The 21,638-nt window shown below is 38.5% G+C and overlaps 1 protein-coding gene across 7 annotated transcripts; it reads right to left on the reverse strand.

Moving 5' to 3' along the window:
- Nucleotides 1-7,778: 7,778 nt before the first annotated feature.
- Nucleotides 7,779-21,577, reverse strand: SNRPD1 (small nuclear ribonucleoprotein D1 polypeptide). 7 transcript variants are annotated; one of them, XM_082353626.1, is made up of 6 exons: nucleotides 17,795-17,902; nucleotides 16,534-16,577; nucleotides 12,494-12,570; nucleotides 10,797-10,988; nucleotides 8,140-8,244; nucleotides 7,779-7,974 (listed from the first exon to the last, which is right to left on the reverse strand). In XM_082353626.1, exons 3-5 carry the CDS (start codon nucleotides 12,561-12,563, stop codon nucleotides 8,168-8,170), a joined length of 339 nt encoding a protein of 112 aa, XP_082209752.1. In that variant the 5' UTR covers nucleotides 12,564-12,570; nucleotides 16,534-16,577; nucleotides 17,795-17,902; the 3' UTR covers nucleotides 7,779-7,974; nucleotides 8,140-8,167. The 7 variants fall into 7 exon arrangements, with proteins under 7 accessions (XP_082209752.1, XP_082209753.1, XP_082209750.1 ...); XM_082353627.1 differs by lacking the exons at nucleotides 16,534-16,577; nucleotides 17,795-17,902 and adding an exon at nucleotides 21,440-21,577; XM_082353624.1 differs by lacking the exon at nucleotides 16,534-16,577 and having other exon boundaries at nucleotides 7,779-7,954; nucleotides 8,136-8,244; nucleotides 17,795-17,950.
- Nucleotides 21,578-21,638: the final 61 nt, after the last annotated feature.

Consider the following 21,638-nt stretch of genomic DNA (forward strand, 5'->3'; position numbering starts at 1 on the left):
GACACATGCTACAACTTGGATGAACCTTGAAAACACTATGCTAAGTCAGTCAGTTTCAAAGGATCATACATTATGATTCCATTTTTATGAAATATCTAGACAAGGCAAATTTCTAGACAGAAAGTAGATTAGCGGTTGGCTAGGGTTATAGGGGAACAGGGGGAGACTGAAGGTTGATGCCTAAGGGGGATGGGATATCTTTCTTGCAGTAATGAAACCTAAAATTGATTGTGGTGATGGATGCACAACTCTGTAAATATACTAACAGCCACTGAACTATACACTTTAAATGGGTAAACTGTATGATATGTAAATTACATCTCAATAAAGCTGGGTTATTTTAATCCAAATGTCAGTAAAAATTTAAGCATATTCAAAGACTTAAAAATGAAATTTCAGAAAAAATAAGGTTTAAAATCTGGGGAAAGTTACAATAAAGTTACTTAGAATTAGCTATTCTAGTACATTAACTTGAACTATAAAATATCTTCCAACACTGACATAGATATAATTCTCTATACCAAGTCAACTAATTTAGTTATCAATTACAAGTTATCTCGAGGTATTCACTAGAAAGAAGTACTATTTAAAGGTCTACATCCTATGGGTCTTTATTGTCATTCTCTCATGTATCCTCAGTGTCTATTCTCAAATGGCCAGTTTCCCCACATTCTTCAGGGATGTGATTTCCAATATTTAACAAAAAATAACCATATTCAAAACAACTTCCAAATACTATATAGGAGAACTCTGTTGTCATTCTGTGCTTCAACAGACATGTTAATATAGACCTAGGTACACTTACAACTTTACTAAAGTGAAAGGTATGACCATATGCTTCTCTGTTGCTGAAACAGGCAGCAAGAGGTAGCAAGGTGTGTAAACTGTAGAGGCATTAAGAGGATGAGAATATAGGTGGTCCCTGGACAGTTGACCTCGAGGAAATTTGGTCCAGAAGTCAAGAACTGAGAGAGCTGGCCAGAAAGACCTTGTGAACCACTTAAGAGTTATTGGTTTCCACTCCCATCACTCTAACTCCCAGGACCTGCATCAACAAACTCCCAAATCTACCTCCAATTCTGCAGCTTCATCCTGTCAGGACCATATCAAAAGAGGTCTAATTTACCAATCCAGATATAAACAATGAGGTGGTTATACTTCAAGCCAGAATAGAGAGAAAAGAGCTGAAGAGAGTAGGGAGATATTCAGGGTGTGCAATACCAGTGTAAAAGGGCAGTTTGTCAAAATTTCAGAAATGTTGTGAGCTGTTTAACAGCATGACAATGGTTAAATTTCCAAGGTAGGAAGTCAGCAAATGCCACAAATTGTTAAACATTTACCAACACATCACAGGCTGACAGTGGACGGGCATCTGAAATTTTCTTAACAAGCTTTAACTTTTATCACCCAAACATAGTTATAGCAAATGTCCACCTCTTGTACCCAAAATCATCAATGTCATTTTCAGAGACAGTGTAGCTGAATATTTATTTTTCTTTAGCCAAATTTTCAAGCAGTTTAAAAAATTATATAACATTTTATATTAAAAAATGCACAGAAATAGTAAGCTGAACGATATGAAATCAATGTTTTTGTAGGTCAAGACAATCAAACATCAGCAATTTCATATGGTTCAACCTAAGTATACCCATCTGCCAGCTTGAGAAACAGAACATTACCCAGTTAAAACTCATGCATCCCCATCTGCTATCACACTCCCCCCCTTCCTTCCATCCCTCAGAAGTGACTGCTCTCCTGAATTTATCATTCTTGCACACATCTCTAAACTTTAGCCACGTCAGCATCCCTAAATACAGTTTACATCTTCCTTATTTATAGAGAATTTACACAGAATAACATATGTATTCTGCTACTTGCATTATTTGCTCAATGTTGTCTGACTCATCCATGTTGACACATGCAGCTCTAGTTCATTTTCAGTGATGTAGTTTACTATATACATAAACAATTTACTCAACTCTTTTCCTGTTGGACATTTAGATAGTTAGGATTTACTTATTTATTTTTTACTATTATAAAAATATTGCCTATAGCTGCTTTGAGCAGAGTTGAATAGTTGAGACAGAGACCATATGGCCCATAAAGCCTACAACATTCACTACCTGGTCCTCTACAGAAAAAGTTTGGTGACTCCAGGTTTATCCTTTAGGTGATTTAACCATTCCTCTAATTTTGGACAGACAGGGTTGTTTTCCTTTTTAATTAAGAAATATAATGAGCATGCTGTCAACGTTTTTCCCTTGGACTCTCAAATGGAATCCTGCATCAAAGTACAGAAAAAAATTTAAGACTTCTGACATATCTTAACCCGCTTAAAGTTTTTCAATTTAGATTCCCATTAACCTATTCCAAATGGTCTTCTACCTTCATAGCAATAAGCACTATTAAAAAATTACTTGATAAACCAAAAATGAAATCTGGCTGAAAACTGCATGAGTATCAAGATAATTTCCTTTGATTTTAATATTTTACAATGTTTGGTATCTAGTAAGGTTAAGTTCTCCCACACCTTTCTAATTCCTTTCTAGAAAGATAATGAATCTCCTACAGCCTATTCCTTCTTCAGAATGAACATGGAACCAATTTACCAGTTAAAAACACAGGGTTCTTAAGAGACTTGCATCTAAATTCTAGCTCTGCTGCTTCCTAACTCAGACTTTAGGCAGTTATCTAACCTCTCTGGGCACAAGTTTTCTTTCTGCTACAGAGCTGCTCCGAGGGTTAAAAGAAATAACATGTAGGGGACTTCCCTGGTGGTCCAGTGGTAAAGAATCCACCTTCCAATGCAGGGGACGAGGGTTCAATCCCTGGGTTCCCACATGCCACAGGGCAGCTAAGCCCGTGCACTGCAACTACTGAGCTCACACAGCTTCAACTAGAGAGCTTGCATGCTGCAAACTACAGAGCCCACGCGCCCTGGAGCCTGTGCACCACAACTATAGAAAACCCGCATGCCACAATTAGAGAGAAGCCCGCGCACTGCAACAAAGAGCCCACGTGCTGCGACAAAAGATCCCGCATGCCTCAATGAAAATCCCATGTGCTGCAACTAAGACCCGATGCAGCCAAAAAATTAAAAAATAAATAAATAAAAAATTTTAAAAGGTGAGTTATTAAAAAAAAAAAGAAATAACATGTAAAGGGCTTATTAGCACAGAACCTGGCAGAGTTAAGTACCCAAATATTTGTCAAATGGGAGGAATAGTTATTGTCCATTAAAAAAACCCTTTTGGCAATTTCATTAAATCTATAAATTAATCAGAAAAACTGGGCACAGAATAAGCATTAAGTACGTATTAGTTGACATACTGTCAGTAAAGAAGTTACTTAAAAATTCACCAAGGTAATTGCACTAAACCTATAAATTGGAGAGAATTTCTATCTTTACACTGGTCAGTCTTCCTACACTGGAATATGGTACTATTTTTTACTTCATGGCTCAGGAATTTTTAAAAAGCTAGAACTGATTTTTGCCACTGTTCCTCAAGCACTCAAAGAGGAGAAAATTACAAAGTTCTAGAAAACATGGAAAATATTTACTCTCCTTGCAGATTCACAATGCATATTATCCTTTAAAGACAAAGTAGAGTATGGCTCTACTTAAGAGCCATATGAATCACACCATAATTTCTGTAGTTCACCAAATCTAAGACATCAATTTTTGGATGCACTTGTTATTGTATGTACTACTAACAAAGAAAAAAGCTTGATGATTTAAGTTTGATACCAAATCTAAATTTATACCATTTAAGATGCATCTCAATTTCAGAGATATTAAAATATATTTAAAAAATCCATCTTAGAATAGGTGAAATTGTTAGAATTCAAATAGTGGGATAAGATATCCCTCACTATAGTAACAAAATACACAAAATACTTCAGAATAACCTTACCAAAATATGTTAAGTATGGTCAATCATCATTAATCATTCTGTACTCGGGAAGTCACTTCCTTGCTAAAATTTATTTGTAACTCCAAAATCAGTACTAATGGTGCTTCCATGGTCATGCATGGACCATGCATGCTTTAGAGCAGCAAAAAAACGCTACCTGATGTGCCACCTGGTTGCTCCAGGCTGAGGCTGAATAAAGTGACAGTGCCTTTTGTTTCTGGTCTCATATGGTAAACAAACATCCTTCATGGTCAATTTAGTGCCACAGTTTTTTGGTACTTTTGTGCTTTTTGGTGGTGAGTTTGTTTAAAATGGCCCCCAAGCATAGTGCTATCTAGTATCCATAAAGCAAGAAGGCTGTGATGTGCCATTTGGAAAAAATACATGTCTTAGAAAAACTCTGTTCAGGCATACATTACAGTGCTGTAGATTGTGAATTCAATGTAAATGAAACAATATATACTAAATAAGGTGTTTTTAAACAGAAAACACACATAAAACGAGGTTATGCATTGATGAGTTGATGAAAATGCCGTGACCAGAGACTCATACACAGAGAACCTGTGTTCCTCCTAGGAGCAATGGTTCACTATTCACTAATTCAGGGTTCACAGCAACTTTATAGAACCTAACTACCGTCAATAGCAAGAATCTACTGCATTTGACATCTAGAGCTTTTGCTATTATTCTTTTGTAAACTGAATCTCATGTTATATACTGACCTTACTCAAAATATAGGAAATACACAGAACTTTAAAACTTTTACTGAGAAGAAAGGCTGGTTCAGATAAATGGAATACTACCATGTTCCTGCAGAGAAAACAGTAATACTGCAAAATTTCTCTTCCTTCTCAAAAGTATACCTCTTATTTTGTGGATTCACAAAAATTTTTTACATTAAATAAAGACCAATGTCAGATATATTCTTTGGTTGTTTTAATTGGAATGTCTCTAGAAATGTCTGCTGTTGCTTTAAGATAGAAAATTCTTCCTTAACATGATGAGGAAAGTCCATTTTAGGTTTTCAGGAATGAGTGTTGTGTTATTAAATGCTATTCTGATATCTATTATAGAAGATTGTGTGTATTTTGACTGCTGAACATAATACATTTCAAAATACTAAGCCATCCTTGCTTAACCAACCTAATTATAGATTAAAACATGTTGTGAAATACAATTTCTCTATTATTTCACTTAGTTTTCTGTTTAAACTCACAATAACTTTCTTTAAACAAATCCCCAAATTTCACAAATAAAATCTTAAGCTTTAAAAGATATCAGACTGGGAATTCCCCGGTGGTCCAGTGGTTAGGACTTCGTGCTTTCACTGCTGAGGGCCTGGGTTCGATCCCAGGGTTGGGGAACTAAGATCCCACAAGCTGAGTGGCACAGCCAGAAAAAAACAAACAAACAAAAAACCCCCAAAAACATAAAAACAGAAGGCATTACTGCTTCTTGTAATACCACACACATGGTGAAGCCTCCCCTGCAAAACCAGAGGGAACAAGACAATAAGGAAAGTTCTGCTGTCCAACTGGCCAGCTTCACTGCAAACCCAATTACTTCAAACAGGAAGAGACGTGGCCCTACATCTGGACAGGAAGGTGATGCCTACTTTGCTATCCAGCAGGAAGAAAACGGCTCTTTTCCCAAGGGCAGCCCAGCCAATCAGAAACTGTAGTCACCCAACCAATGAGAAGCCTCTTCCTGCAAAGGACTCTGCTTATTACTGCCCCTCCCAAGGTCCCCACCCACATGCCCTATAAAAGCAAGCTCCCCTTCCTGGTTCTCTGGATTTGCCTATGGCCTGCCATAGTTTGTATATGCCAAATTGCAATTCTTCTGGCTATTCTCAAATAAATTCACTTTTGCTGATAAAATAACTATTATTAAAGCTGAAAAACTCAATCTAGTACCCACTAGGGTTTAGCCTTACATTTAAACAGTGTTACTAGACTGGTTTCACACTACAAACTTATAGACGTTAAAATTCACAAAGACACAGTTAGGGGACTCCCCTGGCGGTCCAGTGGTTAGGACTCTGCGCCCCACTGCAGAGGGTACAGGTTCCACCTGTCATCTGAGAACTAAGACCCCGAGGCACGCTTAAAAATCCTTTGTTATTGGCATTCGACTTAAAATCAATATGAGTCTCCACTGCTTTTAAAACAGACAAGATAATACAAAGTATTCTTTATCAGAGTATTCACAATTTGCAATTACGTATCAATGTATATCTGTTTCCCTTTTAGCCTATAAGCTCCAGGAGGGCAGGAGTCAACTTATGTTTGTTTACTCACTACTTGTGCTTTTCTGTTTGTCCCCTTCAAATCTTTCCACCTTGATGCATCACTGTGTTCCCTTGCCTTCTGCTTGCGTTCAATTAATAGGAGTACCAACAAAGGATGGAAAAGAATGAGATACACACATACACATACCACACACAAATGCTCTCGCCATCTCAATTACATTAACTTCCCTACAAGGCCTAAACTTCCTTTTTTGATAACAGTCTTTGCAGAACATTTCCTTCTCATTAAACAAACAAACCCACATACATGATTATATGAAAACACAGATCTAGTTCAATCCTCAGTTAGGTTTTTTTCCTTAGTATATAAACAAACAGTAGTAAGCTTTGTAAGAAACTATACACTGACAAGTATTTTTCCTCTAAATCTAACCAATTAAAACAATTTTTTTAAAAATCCTTATTAATGACCAGAAAGAATCCAGTTTTTGGCAAAGAAGTCTTCTTCCTTTTGTTCTTAAAGGACTACTTGTAAAAAGTATTTGGTTAAGAATCCGCCTGCCAATGCAGGGGACATGGGTTCGATCCCTGGTCCAGGAAGATCCCACATGCCGCGGAGCAACCAAGTCCGTGCGCCACAACTACTGAGCCTGTGCTCTAGAGCCCGCAAGCCACAACTACTGAAGCCCACGCACCCTAGAGCCCGTGCTCTGCAACGAGAAGCCACTGCAATGTTAAGTCCATGCACCACAATGAAGAGTAGCCCCCGCTCGCCACAACTAGAGAAAGCCTGCGTGCAGCAACGAAGACCCAACGCAGCCAAAAATAAAATTAAAAAACCCCCCCCCCCCAAACTATATTCTATTAAGAACCTATTAAAAAAGTAAAACAGGGACTTCCCTGGGTCCAGTGGTTAGGATGCCTCAATTCAAATGCAGGGGGCATGGGTTCAATCCCTAGTCAGGGAACTAGGATCCCACATGCCCTGCAGTGCGGCCAAAAAAAAGTAAAATAAAACCAAAAAAACCATTAACAATGACAACAAAAGCAATGACTCCTTAATTTAGAAGATGATCATCACCATTTACTAAGAACCTAAGTCTCCATGGAATAAAACTCAGGAAAGGAGAATCAATTTTATACCTCATTCCACAGGACTTTAGTTTCTTAAGTACCAAAAAGAACTTTTTTCACTTGTAGGAAGGTTCCACAGAATGGAGTCAAGGTAAAACAATAAAACGCGTAGTCAGGGCGGGAGGGAGGGAGACGCAAGAGGGAAGAGATATGGGAACATATGTATATGTATAACTGATTCACTCTGTTATAAAGCAGAAACTAACACACCATTGTAAAGCAATTATACTCCAATAAAGATGTTAAAAAAACAAAACAAAACAAAAAAAAACGCATAGTCAGTGCATGTGATATAAAAAGGTGTATATTCTACATATATTCATAAAAGAAATATTTTAGTTCAAAAAATTAAAAGCCTGATCTAAGATTGGAATTATTCTGGGACTGCCTAGTAGTAATGCTTAGGTCTTATTGTGTTTGTATCATGAATATATATATGAACTATTAAAAATTAATATGATATAGTCAATAGACAACTCTGTCCTACATTTATGTTTATTAAAAACTGCCACAAACAAACAAAGCCTGTACAAAAAGCAGCCAGGGCATCGATCACTTTAAAACCATAACTTTGAGAGACACAGTTTGCTTAGGACTCCACCATCTTCTAACTTAGCCACGTAGTCTTCCTCTGCCACGTCTTCTTCTTCTTCGTCTGCCATAAACAAACAAAACCTGTACAAAAAATATCCCATAGTACCTATCACTTTGAAACAGTAATCTTGAGAGACATTATCGCTTAGGACCCCCTCTTCCTCTGCCCTGGCCATGTCTTCTTCCTCTTCCTCGCCTGCCATAAACAAACAAAACCTGTACAAAAAAATATCCCATAATACCTACTACTTCGAAATAGTAGTCTTGAGAGATATTATCGCCTAGGACCCCCTCTTCCTCTGCCTCGGCCACGTCCTCTTCCTCTTCCTCGGCCTCGGCCTCTTCCTGCAACTGAGGGAAGAGAAAAACAAAGTAAAGGGAATTCTCTTCTGTGCTGATGTTACCTGGCCACCACAAACAGTACCTACAGTAAAGAAAAGTTTAATTCAGCTTCTCTCAAATGTAACCTCAGTCACCCTTTCCCAACAGTTTACCATACAGAACCAAGAATTGCTGGCCTACTAATACCTTAATATTTGTTTCATTTGACTTTATTTACTGAGAAATTCATCAAGTTTTAAAATATTTTTTCTTTGTATCGTGCCTCAAATTCACCACAAAATAAAATACAAATGATTTGAACCTCACACAAGATGAAAAAGATATAATACGAACGGAACAGAACACAAACACTATGTGCCAGATGTTTCTGTTACTGTATAGAATCCAAGTTAGTTAATTCATGCCAAGAAAACTTAAAACATATTACATCAAATAAAAACTTCCTGACTTTTCAGAATCTTAAGTCATCTGATCTAATCATAACCTAGTACTTTAATCCAGTAGCAATATCCTTGTTACCTGGTCATCCTAGCTCTGAACTTTTCATTTTCAGACATCTATGAATATTTAAAAAATCTTGACATTTCTACCAATTGTTCCTAGTCTTACCATTCAAAGCAACAGAGTTAAGTCTAGCACTTCTCTTAAAACAAGGCAGATTAACCACACTTATCTCTAATTCCCTCTGAAGTACTATTCATGATAGAAAAGGAATAAAAATGGCAAATATCCATAAGGGGGAAAAAACAAATGCAGAAAAAACACAGTGGTTGAAAGATTTCAACAAATTTTTTAAGTCAGAAAATAGACTGAGAACTACAGATGTTTAGTAAAGGAAGAATAACTTCTAAAAGACCTAGGACCTTGGAAGCCAGGGGTGAGATGATGAGGCAGGGGGCTGAAAACAGGGTTGGGGGGGAAAGGTTGACAATCCTTATGCAGAGCAGTAGATTGGCTAGTCCTCTTCCCCACCTTGCAAAGCTAATCATTATTTCCCTGACAGGTAGGTAGGAAAGAAAAGATAAAAGTAACCCAAAGACCTTGAGACAGAAAGGCTTCAGATTTGAAAACACATGGAAAGTGGATGGCAGCAAAAGTCACAGAGCTGGAGGGAAGGAACAGGGGGATCAAGTCAGCGTTTTTCAAGCTATGTGTTACAACCTGAATTTTTTTTTTTTTTTAACTGAAAGAGAATAGGATAGGAAGGTTAAGGGCATCTGCATGTATTAAGACTAAATAATTCTTCCTGAAGCTTCTGTTTCATTTATATGTATGAATAGGTCATGATGTAAAGTACAATATACTTCTTAGTGTGAGTGGAAGGAAAAGTCTCAAAATCATTGTGTTTAATATCAGCCCCTTTCTCCTGCCCTTCTCCTGTAATGCTGGCTGCCAGACATATGTCTCCCACAGTAGGTGACTAGAATCTTTTTCTGAGAAAACCAGCTCCAGAAGAGACTTCCAGATCCTGAAATTTTAGGTCTCCTCAGTAGAGAAGCCAACTTACTTTGAACCCACCCTCTAAGGAGTTCAGCCTCCATTCCCAAAAGTTCTCTTTTCAGAGTCCTTCTTAAACAACAGATGGCCAAAATGCAAGATACTATAGTAAAACCTTCAACATAAAGACCAAACTAAGAGATCAAATAAAAAGAGAAACCAGAGAAAACAACACCAAGTACAGAATAAAAGACAGAGAGGAAAAATAAAAGACTCAGAAGGAATCAGTCAGAAGACCCAATGATTAAGAATTCCAGGAAGAAAGAACAGAACGAGCAAAACAGAAGAAATTTATCAACGTTACACAAGTAAATTTCTTACCTCTAAATGGCAAGAATATCCATACTGAAAGGGTCCACCAAGTACCCAGAACAACAGTGGACAAAATGCTAAGTCATTAAGAAATTTCAGAATAGCAGGAATAATGAGTCAATCTCTGGGCTTCCCTAGTGGCGCAGTGGTTAAGAACCCCCCTGCCAATGCAGGGGACAAGGGTTCGATCCCTGGTTCGGGAAGATTCCACAGGCCTCGGAGCAACTAAGCCTGTGCACCACAACTACTGAGCCTGCGCTCTAGAGCCCGCGAGCCACAACTACTGAGCCCGCATTCTACAACTACTGAAGCCTGCACGCCTAGAGGCCGTGCTCCACAACAAGAGAAAACACTGCAATGAGAAGCCCGCACACCACAATGAAGAGTAGCCCCTGCTCGCAGCAACTAGAGAAAGCCCGCACGCAGCAACAAAGACCCAGTGCAGCCAAAAATAAATAAATATAAATAAATAAATTTATTAAAAAAAAAAAGACTCAATCTCCAAATCTTTCAAAGTGTGCAGGGATTAGGGGACCAGGCCGTGCACAAAGGGACAGGAAGTAAGAACAACATCAGTCTTTTGAATAGCAATACCAGGAACTGTAAGAAACACTGTATGTACTCATGGTAAGTAGAGGCAATTAAAACAAACCAACCAACCCGTGTTGTTTGCAAATATAAACATATTTTCAATAGCGAATTAGGGTATAAATACACCAGACACAAAAATGTTTATAATCCTTCAAACTTACCAGCTTCCCTCTTCTTAGACTTCACCTTCGGTTCAACATCCACGAGAAGTGTATCCAGAGGTAAGCTGTCTGGCAGAATAAAATATCGAATGTTATTTCCTCGAATACTCAGTGTTTCCAGCTGTACAGGTTCTCTGTTCTTCAGGGTCATTTTCACAGCTTTAAGATGTGTATTCATGCTGACATCTACACCTGGAGGGAAAAAAGAGGGCAGTTATTAGCATAATAAGGAAAGCAACCAATTAATCTATCAAGCCACTTTTAGTACCATGTTACAGAAGAGTATTATCTGTTCTACAACTGGTAATGATGTCAGTATAAATCAGAAATCTTTCCTTCACTAGATTTTTCCTTAGCTTGCTGTTTACTAATCTTCTGTATTCTTCTTTCCCAAAATTAATAGACTTTTGATACATTCCATCTTGTTGGGGAACTTGATACAACGAGGGACAGGGGAAAAAAATCCAAAAGATTTATGATCTCTTTCTATGTTCCAGGAACTGCATGCTAAGGCATTTTAGTTTAATCCTCAATGTCCTTATGGTAGATAATATGATTATCCCTATTGTGAGGACTAAAATATATATTCAGGATATAAGAAACTTGAAACAGTGGTTGTCAGTGGGGGAGGGAATTGGATTTTTACTAGATTTTGCTCCCCCAATTTACTAAATTTTCCTCCTGGGACATCATTTATTAAGTGCCTACTGTATGTGAGGCAAACCTTACATTACATTACTTTTGTGAGTGTCTTCCACCACTACATTTTGAATTCCTAACAAGCAGGAAGAACACTCTGCTTCCTCTACAACATACAACACACAGCTCAGAAAAGAGCAGACTAAATCACTGTTTAAAATCACGGAATTTTAACAGGACAGAAATTACATTTCCTCAGATACGATCAGACCTTAAACTATACAGATTTCCTTTCATAGCAATTGGTGTTGCAAAGTTCTAGCAGACTCACAAATATTATCAGTTTAATACTATATATTTCTCTTGTTTACTCAGATGCTGGATCTACATGTTAAAAAATTATTTATAAATTTACAATTTAAATATTTCAGAGAGTAGAATGGTACCATATGCTAAGATAGCATTTTCTTTCATCAATTCTTTTAAAAATTTGCCCTTTTTTGGGGTAGCAGCTACTATTAGTGAAGAATCACGGTGGCTTTAAATATAAAACTACATATCATACATACAATATCATCAAAGAGTTAGACAGCTAAGAAAAAAGACAAATGTAATACTCTAATATGTTATGCTTAGATAAAATTATGGTTCTTCATCACCCCCATCCCATTTCCCACATATTTTTTACCCAGGATAATCAGACATGGAAACCCCATCCTCTATCTTCAAGGACTTTACAATCTAACAGGGGTCACAAAATTCTGATACAAGTAATATGTGTTTCGGAAGATGCAACATTCCAGGGGATACGTACAGGCAAAAGTAGAAAAGGCATAAAGCAGAAAAACAGCAGTCACACATAGGATAAGCTGGGGAATCCAGTCTGGTCTTAGCACAAGAACTTAAGGTGAGGCTTAAATAAGAAGGTCAATGAAATAATCCAGACAAAAGGAATGAGATTTGTACTATATAAAACATTCATAAACCAAAGAATTCTGGCCTGCAGGTGAAAGAGATAGGAAATAAAAAGTGTTATAAACGCAGTCCAACCTCCATACCTGTGATTGTTCCATGGACCTGTGTTCCATTCTTTAATTCAATGGTTACAGTTTCGTGACTCAATTTCATCAAAAATCTATAAAGACAATAGGAATAAAATGATAAATTTTCACTTTTAACACTTCAAAAACATGTTTATTAAGCCAAAGAGTGAAATTTCTAGATGCTGAAAACCTACTATGGACGCTATCTGCACCAATTCCTGTTAATAGCGTGCATAACAATTTCAGCTTTCCCTGAATGATACCCTTAACATTTATGAAAGAGCACAGTAACAGAAATTGTCACTTGGACATTTCTGATTCTCTAAGCCATTATACAGCTTAACCTCTGATCCATGCATATAGATCCTGAAGTCACTATAAGCCACAAAACTGAAATCAAGAAATTACATGGATAAAAGTGCCCAAAAAACACAAGCTTCCAATTATAAGATAGTAAGTACTGGAGATATAATGTACATGACGGCTATAGTTAATACTGCTGTATGGTATATCTGAAAACTGCTAAGAGACTAGATCCTGAAAGTTCTCACAAGAGAAAAGCCATTTTTTTCTTTTCTTTTGTATACATATGAGATGATGGATGTTAACAAACTTACTGTGGTGATCATTTCACAGCTTATGTAAGTTAAGTCATTATCCTGTACACCTTAAACTTAGTATGTCAATTATATTTCAATGAAACTGAAAAAAATGATACATTATAATTGGTATTAAAAGATTATACACTTATTGTATGTGTATAAATAAGGTAAAAGTCTCCTTTTCTAACCCTCCTCCAGGTATGTGGGGATATTCTAGACCATTTTATATGCAAACATAAGCATTTACATAAAATTTACTTTTACAGAAACTGGGCCATACTATAATGGCTTCTATAACTTTTAGTTCTCATTTAGCATTTAGAGACATTTATGCAAACCCCCACCAAATTCATTTATGCAAATCCTCACCAACACGAATTGTCACCAATCTTTTTTTGGTCAATTTGATAGGGGAAAAAAGGCAATTTGCTTTTCCCTATCACTTGTTGAGTAATTCTTCATGAATACAAGAAATCTGTATTTCTTCTGTTAATTTCCTATTCACGTTATTCACAACTCCAATTAGGTTGAATTCTTCTTTTATTTTCTATCAGTTTGCCACAGCAATTCAAGTTCATGGTTTTCTTTAGCCATACGATTTTTTTTCATTTTTATGTTGTTAAATTTATGAATCCTTCTTGGGTATGTAATTTGTTTAGAAAGATGATTCCCACCCCAAGATTATAAAAAGTCTCTTATTTTCTTCTACTGTTATATTTAGAGTTTTAATCCACCTGGAATTCGTCTCTTTTCTGTGCAATGTGAGGTAGGAAGCTGCCTTTATGATTTTCCCAAGTTGGATAGCCAGGTGCCTCAATAACGTTTACTGAATAGTCATCCATTCCCCTCTTCATCTATTCCTCTGTTCTCCAACTTTTTATTATGAAATATTGCAGAGAAAGCTGAAGGGTTCACACACTATGAAAATGTTACCATTTGTGTGTCCCCCTCCCCCCCACTTACACTGTCACCATATTATCTGAAAGTAAACTGCAGTCACTTCAGCATGCATTTTCTCATGAGGACCTTCTCCCACATAACCATAACACCGCAATCACATCTAGGAAAATGAACAATAATCCTACAATATGATCTAATATACAATTCATATTCAAAATTTCTGGTCTATAGTATGTACTTTGTATACCCTATCACACTAAATGTAGGATTACCTACTTTCCCCCCAACTAGTCTATCCTTGAGGTTAAAGATCATGAACTTTATATCTAATCCTGGATTGTAACAGGCACTGAATAAGTTGGCTAAAATGTTTCAATGATTAAAGGGAAATCAGCCTTAAAATACAACATATTAAGTGGTATAGACAGCCATCAAAAAAGGGGAAATTACTTGGTCTTGCATAAAGCAAGTCCCAAACTTGTTCTCATATAAAGAAAAAACTGTGTTGAATCCCTTCCCTTTCCATATTTGCTGTCAAGAAAAAAAGTCTCTCTTAATGAATTGGTAATGCTTTATTTCACCAGATAAGAATTCTTTAACTTAGCTCAAATTTAATATAACTATATTAGCCTAGAATTTTAACCTAATGGTTTCTTTCCATTATCAATTTAAAACTTGTTTTTACTTTAATTGTGCCATCCAGTAATAACTTCTACTTTTATAAAATTTCTTTCAAATCATTTTTAGAAACAGGCAGGATTCAAGTAAAAATAAAATACTTTATTAATCAAGCAGTCTACCATATGGAAATAAAAGGAAAACCAGAAAGTAAGAAAACCTCTGAAACAATTAAAATACATTTTATCAAGTCCAAGGATATTTCTTTGATAAATAATATTTATCATTATATATTATCTGGTAGTCTCTGTGCTTGGTAATGAGGATTAAAAATGAGTAAGACTAGGCCCCCAAGGAGCTCAAACTCTAGAAGGCAGAACAGACACATGAAAGATTTTTTTAAAAGTAATTACGTAAATTTAAATCACAATGGAGATATGCACAGGTTTTTACCATGAATATAATGTAGCGTGGGTAGGAAGGAGTCAGATCTTAGTGGACTTCTAGTAAGAAGTCTGAAAAGTTGGAAATATGCAGCGAAGAGAGACAAGAGCAAAGATAATAGTAAGAAACAGCACAAGGTACACAGAAATTATAGGTATTACTGTTGGAATACTAAGTCCAAGAAAATGTGTAGGGAAGAGGTTCCTTTCATGGAATGCCCAAGCTCTGCTGAAGAATTCCCCTAGAAGAACTACTGAAGGGTTTTCATCAATGGAGTGGCGTGCCACATCGGAAGACAAATTAGGCAGCTAGAGCAATAGATAGATTAAAGTAATCAAGACACAGGAACTACAAATAGATCAATGAAACAGAACAGAATCCAGAAGTTCACTATCCAGGCAGCGGTTTGGGTTTCACAGGTGTATACATTTTTCAAAATTGGGAAATGCACACTGAATTTCACTGTATGAGATATTTACTTTAAGAAGTGAGATTAAAGAACACAGGTGGGAAGAAAAGGGAGCCTGAACAGCTTAGTGGTGTCGACTGGAGTGGCAAGGAAGGTTAATTGAGGGCAGGAGAAATAAACACAGTTATCCGAGCCCAGGAACCAAGCAAATTCAAATTATTTTCTGATGAATCCTTCACTACCTGAATTCTTTCTGCTTACTGTAACTTAAGATATTCAGATAATACTCAACTATTCAGATAAAATGGTATCCTTCAGTATAGCACTGAAATGGTATCCAAACTCACACTATTAAATTCAAAAATCAAAGAGAACGGGATAGTGAAAGATACTTATATTAGGTAGGTAAATTTGCCAAAACCTGGCACCTTATCAGATTATCAGGATTATCAAGAGGAAGAAGTCAAAGGTGACTCCCAGGTTTTTGGTTAGGGAGACAGTATAACAGTGTCACCAACTGAGATACAGAAATAACAAAAGTCAACCAAAACCGCAAACCAGTTAGACAAACACCCATTTTTCCTGGCGTAAAATACATTCTCCAGTTATTAGAAATTTTGTTTCTATAGTGTAAGACACAGAATAGGATTCAGTACAGCCATTAAAATTCATAGGAAAATTCCGTCACAACACGCACTATCTTTAAATCAAACTGATTCCAAAGAGTATGACATAAAACTTAACTACAGATTCAGACTGGCAGGTATTGAGAAATTGAAAAAATAAACTTTAAATTCTGAGATGTTTCCCCCCAAAGTTATACTTCAAATAAAAATGGACGAAGTCTTCCAGTTATAAGATAAATAAGTATTAGGGATGTAATGTACAACATGATAAATATAATTAACACTGCTGTATGTTATATATGAAAGCTAAGAAAGTAAATCTTGAGTCCGCATCACAAGAAAAATAATTTTGTCTATTTCTTTAATTTTGTACCTATATGAGATGATGGATGCTCACTAAACTTATTGTGTTAATCACTTCGTGATGGATGTAAATCAAATAACTATGCCGTATACCTTAAAGTTATACAGTGCCGTACACCAATTACATCTCAATAAAACTGTAAGAAAAAAAATGGACAAAAAGTTAACCTTAAATGCCCTCTCTACAAACACCACCCTGAATATAACAATGAGGATTTTATATGTTATTTCAAACATACTACAAACGATCTACTTGTCTACCTTCACCACAAAACATAAAGCTCCAACAAGGCACGGACTCTGTCTTGAAAAAAAGAAAAAAAAGAATACATTATGAGAGCACAGTGTAACAGGTGCCCAATAACACTGACAATCCTTGACTGAACAGACAAGAAACTAGCTAAGCTAGTTTGTAACTGCCGGCTGGGTTATTAGAAACCTCTGCAGGCTCTCAGCCTCAAGGAAAAACACCAAAATCCAATCTATTTGCAAGTAGTTTAGAATGAATTGCTCCAATCAGTAAACAAGTCTTCAGTAGGCTCAGCTAACCGGCCAAATTTAAACAGAAATGAACAAGAAATCTCTATTATCTGTGTAATCAGTCAAAAAATACAGAAAAGAGATTCTGTCCCACGTTGGGAGACTTTTCCTAAAGCAAAGTCCTATTTTAAGGGGAAATGTCGGTTGAATAACATTAAGTCTAGTGAGTAACAACAAGGGGGAAAAACACACTAAAAAAAACAACTTATGGAGTCAAAAGTCCATCCCTGATTTGAAACATTTCGGAATTGGGTTTCATTATTTCCAGATAAACTCCTGCAGCTTCTAAGTACTCTTCAAAGTGCGGTGGTAGTTTCATCACGAAAAACGCATTAACTTAAACTACTTACGCATTAGTATTTTTATGTCTCCCACATTCTCAGGGAGCGTGGACCTAGTTATATTTGCCGGCTCCTGAGGGCTGAGACGAGCCAGAAACGCAACCTAGACTAGAGCACAAGTTCTACTCAAAATGAAAGTCGGTAAGAAACCGGGAGTAAGAGCTTGTAAGTCTGGAGCTGCACCTCTAAGGCCTCGAAGACTCTGTGTGGGAAAACATGGCCCGACCTTTACCTCCACTTCTTGGAAAATACGGGGGATCCCCGCGCGACCCAGTCTGAAGCCCGGGCCCGAGCGGCCGCGGCGGCGCGGCCAAGATGGGACGGGAGCGGCGGGCGCCGGAGGCCGTAAGCAGGCCGCGCGCACACGCGGCTTTCGCGCCTCCAGCCTCTGGGGCAGTCCAGCCTCCCGCTCCCGGCCCACACCGTCCAGACCATCCCCTCACAGTCCTCACCCCGCCTGGTCACCTCCTCACCTCACGAGCTTCATCCTAGCGGCGCCGTCACCCTTTCAGTCCGAGAGCGCACAAAACCGAAAAACCGAGCGCCGACCGGCTACGAATATGAATGGCCGAAAACACTCCCAGGGTTCCGACGTAAAGACCGCGCGTACCGCTGCGGACGCACGGCGGAAACGCCGAGACCACCCTTGAGCTACTCGCTTCCGGCCGTGAGGAGCGCCACTGCGGCCCCTGGCGGCTGGAGGTGTGCCTTGCAACTGCTGAGGGGGTTTAGGGCTGCTTTAGGAGGAAACTTCCGGTAAGAGGGAAATTTTAGGAGATTAAATCCCATTAGCGGGCATGGCTGGGCTCCGTGTATTAAGCAGCACGAAATTTACTCCTTAATGAAAGGAAGTTCTGGGAGAAGTCCAGAGGATTATGCTAACTCTGCTCCAACACCAGGAACCTCAACATTACTTAACGTGCCTGAAGAAAATCACACATTTTTTTTTTAAATGTCAACTTTTTAAAAATTTAATTTTATTTATTTTTGGCTGCGTTGGGTCTCTGTTGCTGCGCACGGGCTTTCTCTAGTGGAGAGTGGGGGCTACTCTTCGTTGTGGTGCGCGGGCTTCTCATTGCGGTGGCTTCTCTTGTTGTGGAGCACAGGCTCTAGAGCGCAGGCTCAGTAGTTGTGGCACGCGGGCTCAGTAGTTGTGGCTCATGGGCTATAGAGCGCAGGCTCAGTAGTTGTGGCGCATGGGCTTAGTTGCTCCGCAGCATGTGGGATCTTCCCGGACCAGGGCTCAAACCCGTGTGCCCTGCACTGACAGGCGGATTCTTAACCACTGCACCACCAGGGAAGCCCAGAAAAATCACCCCATTTAACTGATTATTTTCACTTTAAATTCTGGTCACAAACCTCAAAAGGGTTCCCCACAGTGCCCAGAGATCCAGAGATCGTGTTATGCTTCTCTAATGGATACTTCCTCCTTTAGCCTAGGTGATCTCCTCTAAAACTATGGCTTTAATTTGTATCTCCAGCTTGGACTTCATCGCTGGTCATCAGAATTCTTGAATGTTGTGAGGCAATTCTCATCAAACATTAATGTGCATAGGACTGAACTGGAGGAAATTTTAGAATGAAAATTCTGATTCCGTTGGTATGGGGTCTGAAATTCTGCACTTCTAACAAGCCTTCAGTTGATGAAGATGCCCCTAGTCCATGGATCTCAATCTGAGTAGCAAGATTGTAATGGACATATGTGTGCTGCCTTCTCAACATCTATCCCCCTGTCTTCCCAACAGTTCCTAATAATCTCCTGGTGATCCAATGTGGACCAAATTGCTATAATTTTTCTTTGTTTTTATTTTTTAGCTTGAAAATTTTTTAGGATTTTTACATAGTATAAAATTTCTCATAGTATAAAACTGTCAAGAGTCCTGAAATAAAGTCAGCAAGAAGGGAGCAACAAAGGAAAAGCCTTTATTTGCTGCTAGCAGGAGGGTCAGTCTGAAAGTGAGACTACTCTGTCTTCTTGGAGTTAGCTGAGGTTTTATATATTACAGGCATTTAGATTGGTCATAAGAAAGAAAAGGAACAAGGAAATGAGAATGTAACATGTGGGGCAATACAACTATTTCATCATTAGTTTTTAGAAGTAGATGTCTTAATGATAAGCATGCGCAAAAAAGTACATTCTGCAATTTGGAGTGAGCAAGGAAAGCAAACAATTTAAACAAATCCAGATTACATTCACAATTTTAAGTTTGGCAAAAGAATTTACAAGTAGGGGCTTATGTTTCTTGTGTAGGGTTCTGAAAAAGAACTTCACAAATTTACAGAACCATAATGTTCAGCACCAAGATGCATCATTTAGGCCACAGCATTTGTTTTTAGCATGTGCACATGGCAAAAGATGAACCAATCACAGCTCTCCCCCCCGGGGACTTTCTCAGGAGCTCTCAGGAATGGAAGCCTCTCTTTTTACTAGGATAATTCGCTGTGAGCTTATATGATCTTTGAAAGCTCAATCAAGCAAGATAATTTATTCACTGGATCATGATTATTTTTTAGTAGACAACAAATCAAATGACCCAACTCTGAAGTGTATAATACAGTATTGTAAAAGCAAACTATTTTATATTTTCACAGCATGCTTCAACACCTGATTGTATTGTTTTATAAAAGAAAACCTAGAACAAATTGCACAGGAATTATACATCAAATATGAATTCCTTATGTATCAAAAATAAATACATACAATTTCATATGGTGTGACATTTGTAAGGATTCCAACGCTCCTGATTGTGGCCAATACAAGTATAGTGGAATAGATCACTCAGGAGCAGAGGCCCTGGGACTTCCCTGGTGGTCCAGTGGTTAAGACTCCATGCTCCCAATGCAGGGGGCCCAGGTACCATCCCTGGTCAGGGAACGAGATCTCGCATGCAGCAGCTAAAAGATCCCGCGTGCTGCAACTAAGACCAGATGCAGGCAAATAAATAAATATTAAAAAAAAAAAGAAAAAAGAAGCAGAGGCCCATTTTTTGGAAATGGAAACTTGTAAATATGATTTGTGTATGTGTGTATGCCAGAATTTGAGTTACTACAGATAAAGTGGTTTACAAAGAGAGATCCCACCAATTGTCTGACAATCTGAAGGTGAAGACAAATATAGGTCAGATATTCTATCAACAGTAGATAACCAGCTTTAATCAGGTTGGCAGTCTACTCCTGAGTTTTTCCCCAATTCAAGCCGTTTGGTATATGCCATTAAAGTATATTGTTGACCCCTGAACAACTCCGGCGTTAGGGGCACAGAGCCTCTGCTCAGTGGAAAATCCATGCATAACTTACAGTCGCCCCTCCATATCCCCAGTCCCACATCCTCCGATTCAACCAACCAGTTGATGATGATTGTTCAGTACTTTAGTACTTACTACTGAAAAAAAAAAAAAAATCCCCGTATAACTGGACTTGTTTAAACTTGTGTCGAACGAGGGACAAATGAATGTATCAGGCACTGGGGATGGGCGGGGGGGGGGGGAAAGACAGGTTTTTGCCACAACACAAGCTATGGTGATGTGACCAATGGCTTCACCCACCAATACTTCTCATTTTGGTTTTTAAACCACAGAACCTCCCCAAACTAAACTGACAGGCAGCTCAATAAAGTTTTGTGGAAGATGTATTCTCATAAAAACATCAGGCTTCGCAAACTTAGAGCACATTTTGGCTGGACTTGGCTTCAAAAAAGGAGGGACGGAAGAGGAGAACCTCTCTTCAGATTCTCAAGGGCAAGAGCACCCATTTACCCATCCTCACAGTTCTGCAAATGAGGAAAGAGTAGCACAGAGAGCGTGTTCAAAAGCATGGTAGAACCAAGAATCCTAGTGCGAGAACCCTGGATTCTATCTTTAGGGGTCTCTAAGAGTCAAAGCTTTGAACACCCGCCATGACTAAATGTGGTGGAACTTTCTACAATTTCTTGTCGACTCTTGTGCTCTGATGCCCAGGGAGGAAAGTGTGCAAGGAGACGCTGAAGCCCTGCATTTTGGGGAGGCGCTGGAGTGCAGTGCCGGGAAGGAGAGAGAAGGGTCAATCGCCTACCCTTTTCTTTACATTGGCCCCTGTCGAAGATTAGAGGTATCTGAACCGGAAGTCGCAGAGAGCAGTACCTGCAACCAACAGAAGAACCGGTGGCGACGGATTTTCAACACAAACCACCACCGCTGGGGGCGTGCGTGGCTTTACTCCAAAAGACGAGCGGGGAAAGGGAAGCGTCTGCCGCTCGCCGCAGAGGCGCCCACCCGCGGTGCGCGCACGCGAGGCCTCCCACCGCGCCTGCGCTGCGGTCCGACGCTGGCTCGTCTTTCC

Source organism: Balaenoptera borealis, assembly GCF_965194805.1.
Source record: "Balaenoptera borealis genome assembly, chromosome: 14".
NCBI lineage: Eukaryota > Metazoa > Chordata > Mammalia > Artiodactyla > Balaenopteridae > Balaenoptera > Balaenoptera borealis.

What these genes read in the sequence shown, in the direction of transcription:
- SNRPD1 (XM_082353624.1), bottom strand. An exon ending in GGTCCATGGAACAATCACAG is followed by an intron (nt 10,989 to 12,493) that starts GTATGGAGGTTG and finishes TTTTCCCTCCAG; the next exon opens with GTGTAGATGTCAGCATGAAT. An exon ending in GTCTAAGAAGAGGGAAGCTG is followed by an intron (nt 8,245 to 10,796) that starts GTAAGTTTGAAG and finishes CTCTTCCCTCAG; the next exon opens with TTGCAGGAAGAGGCCGAGGC.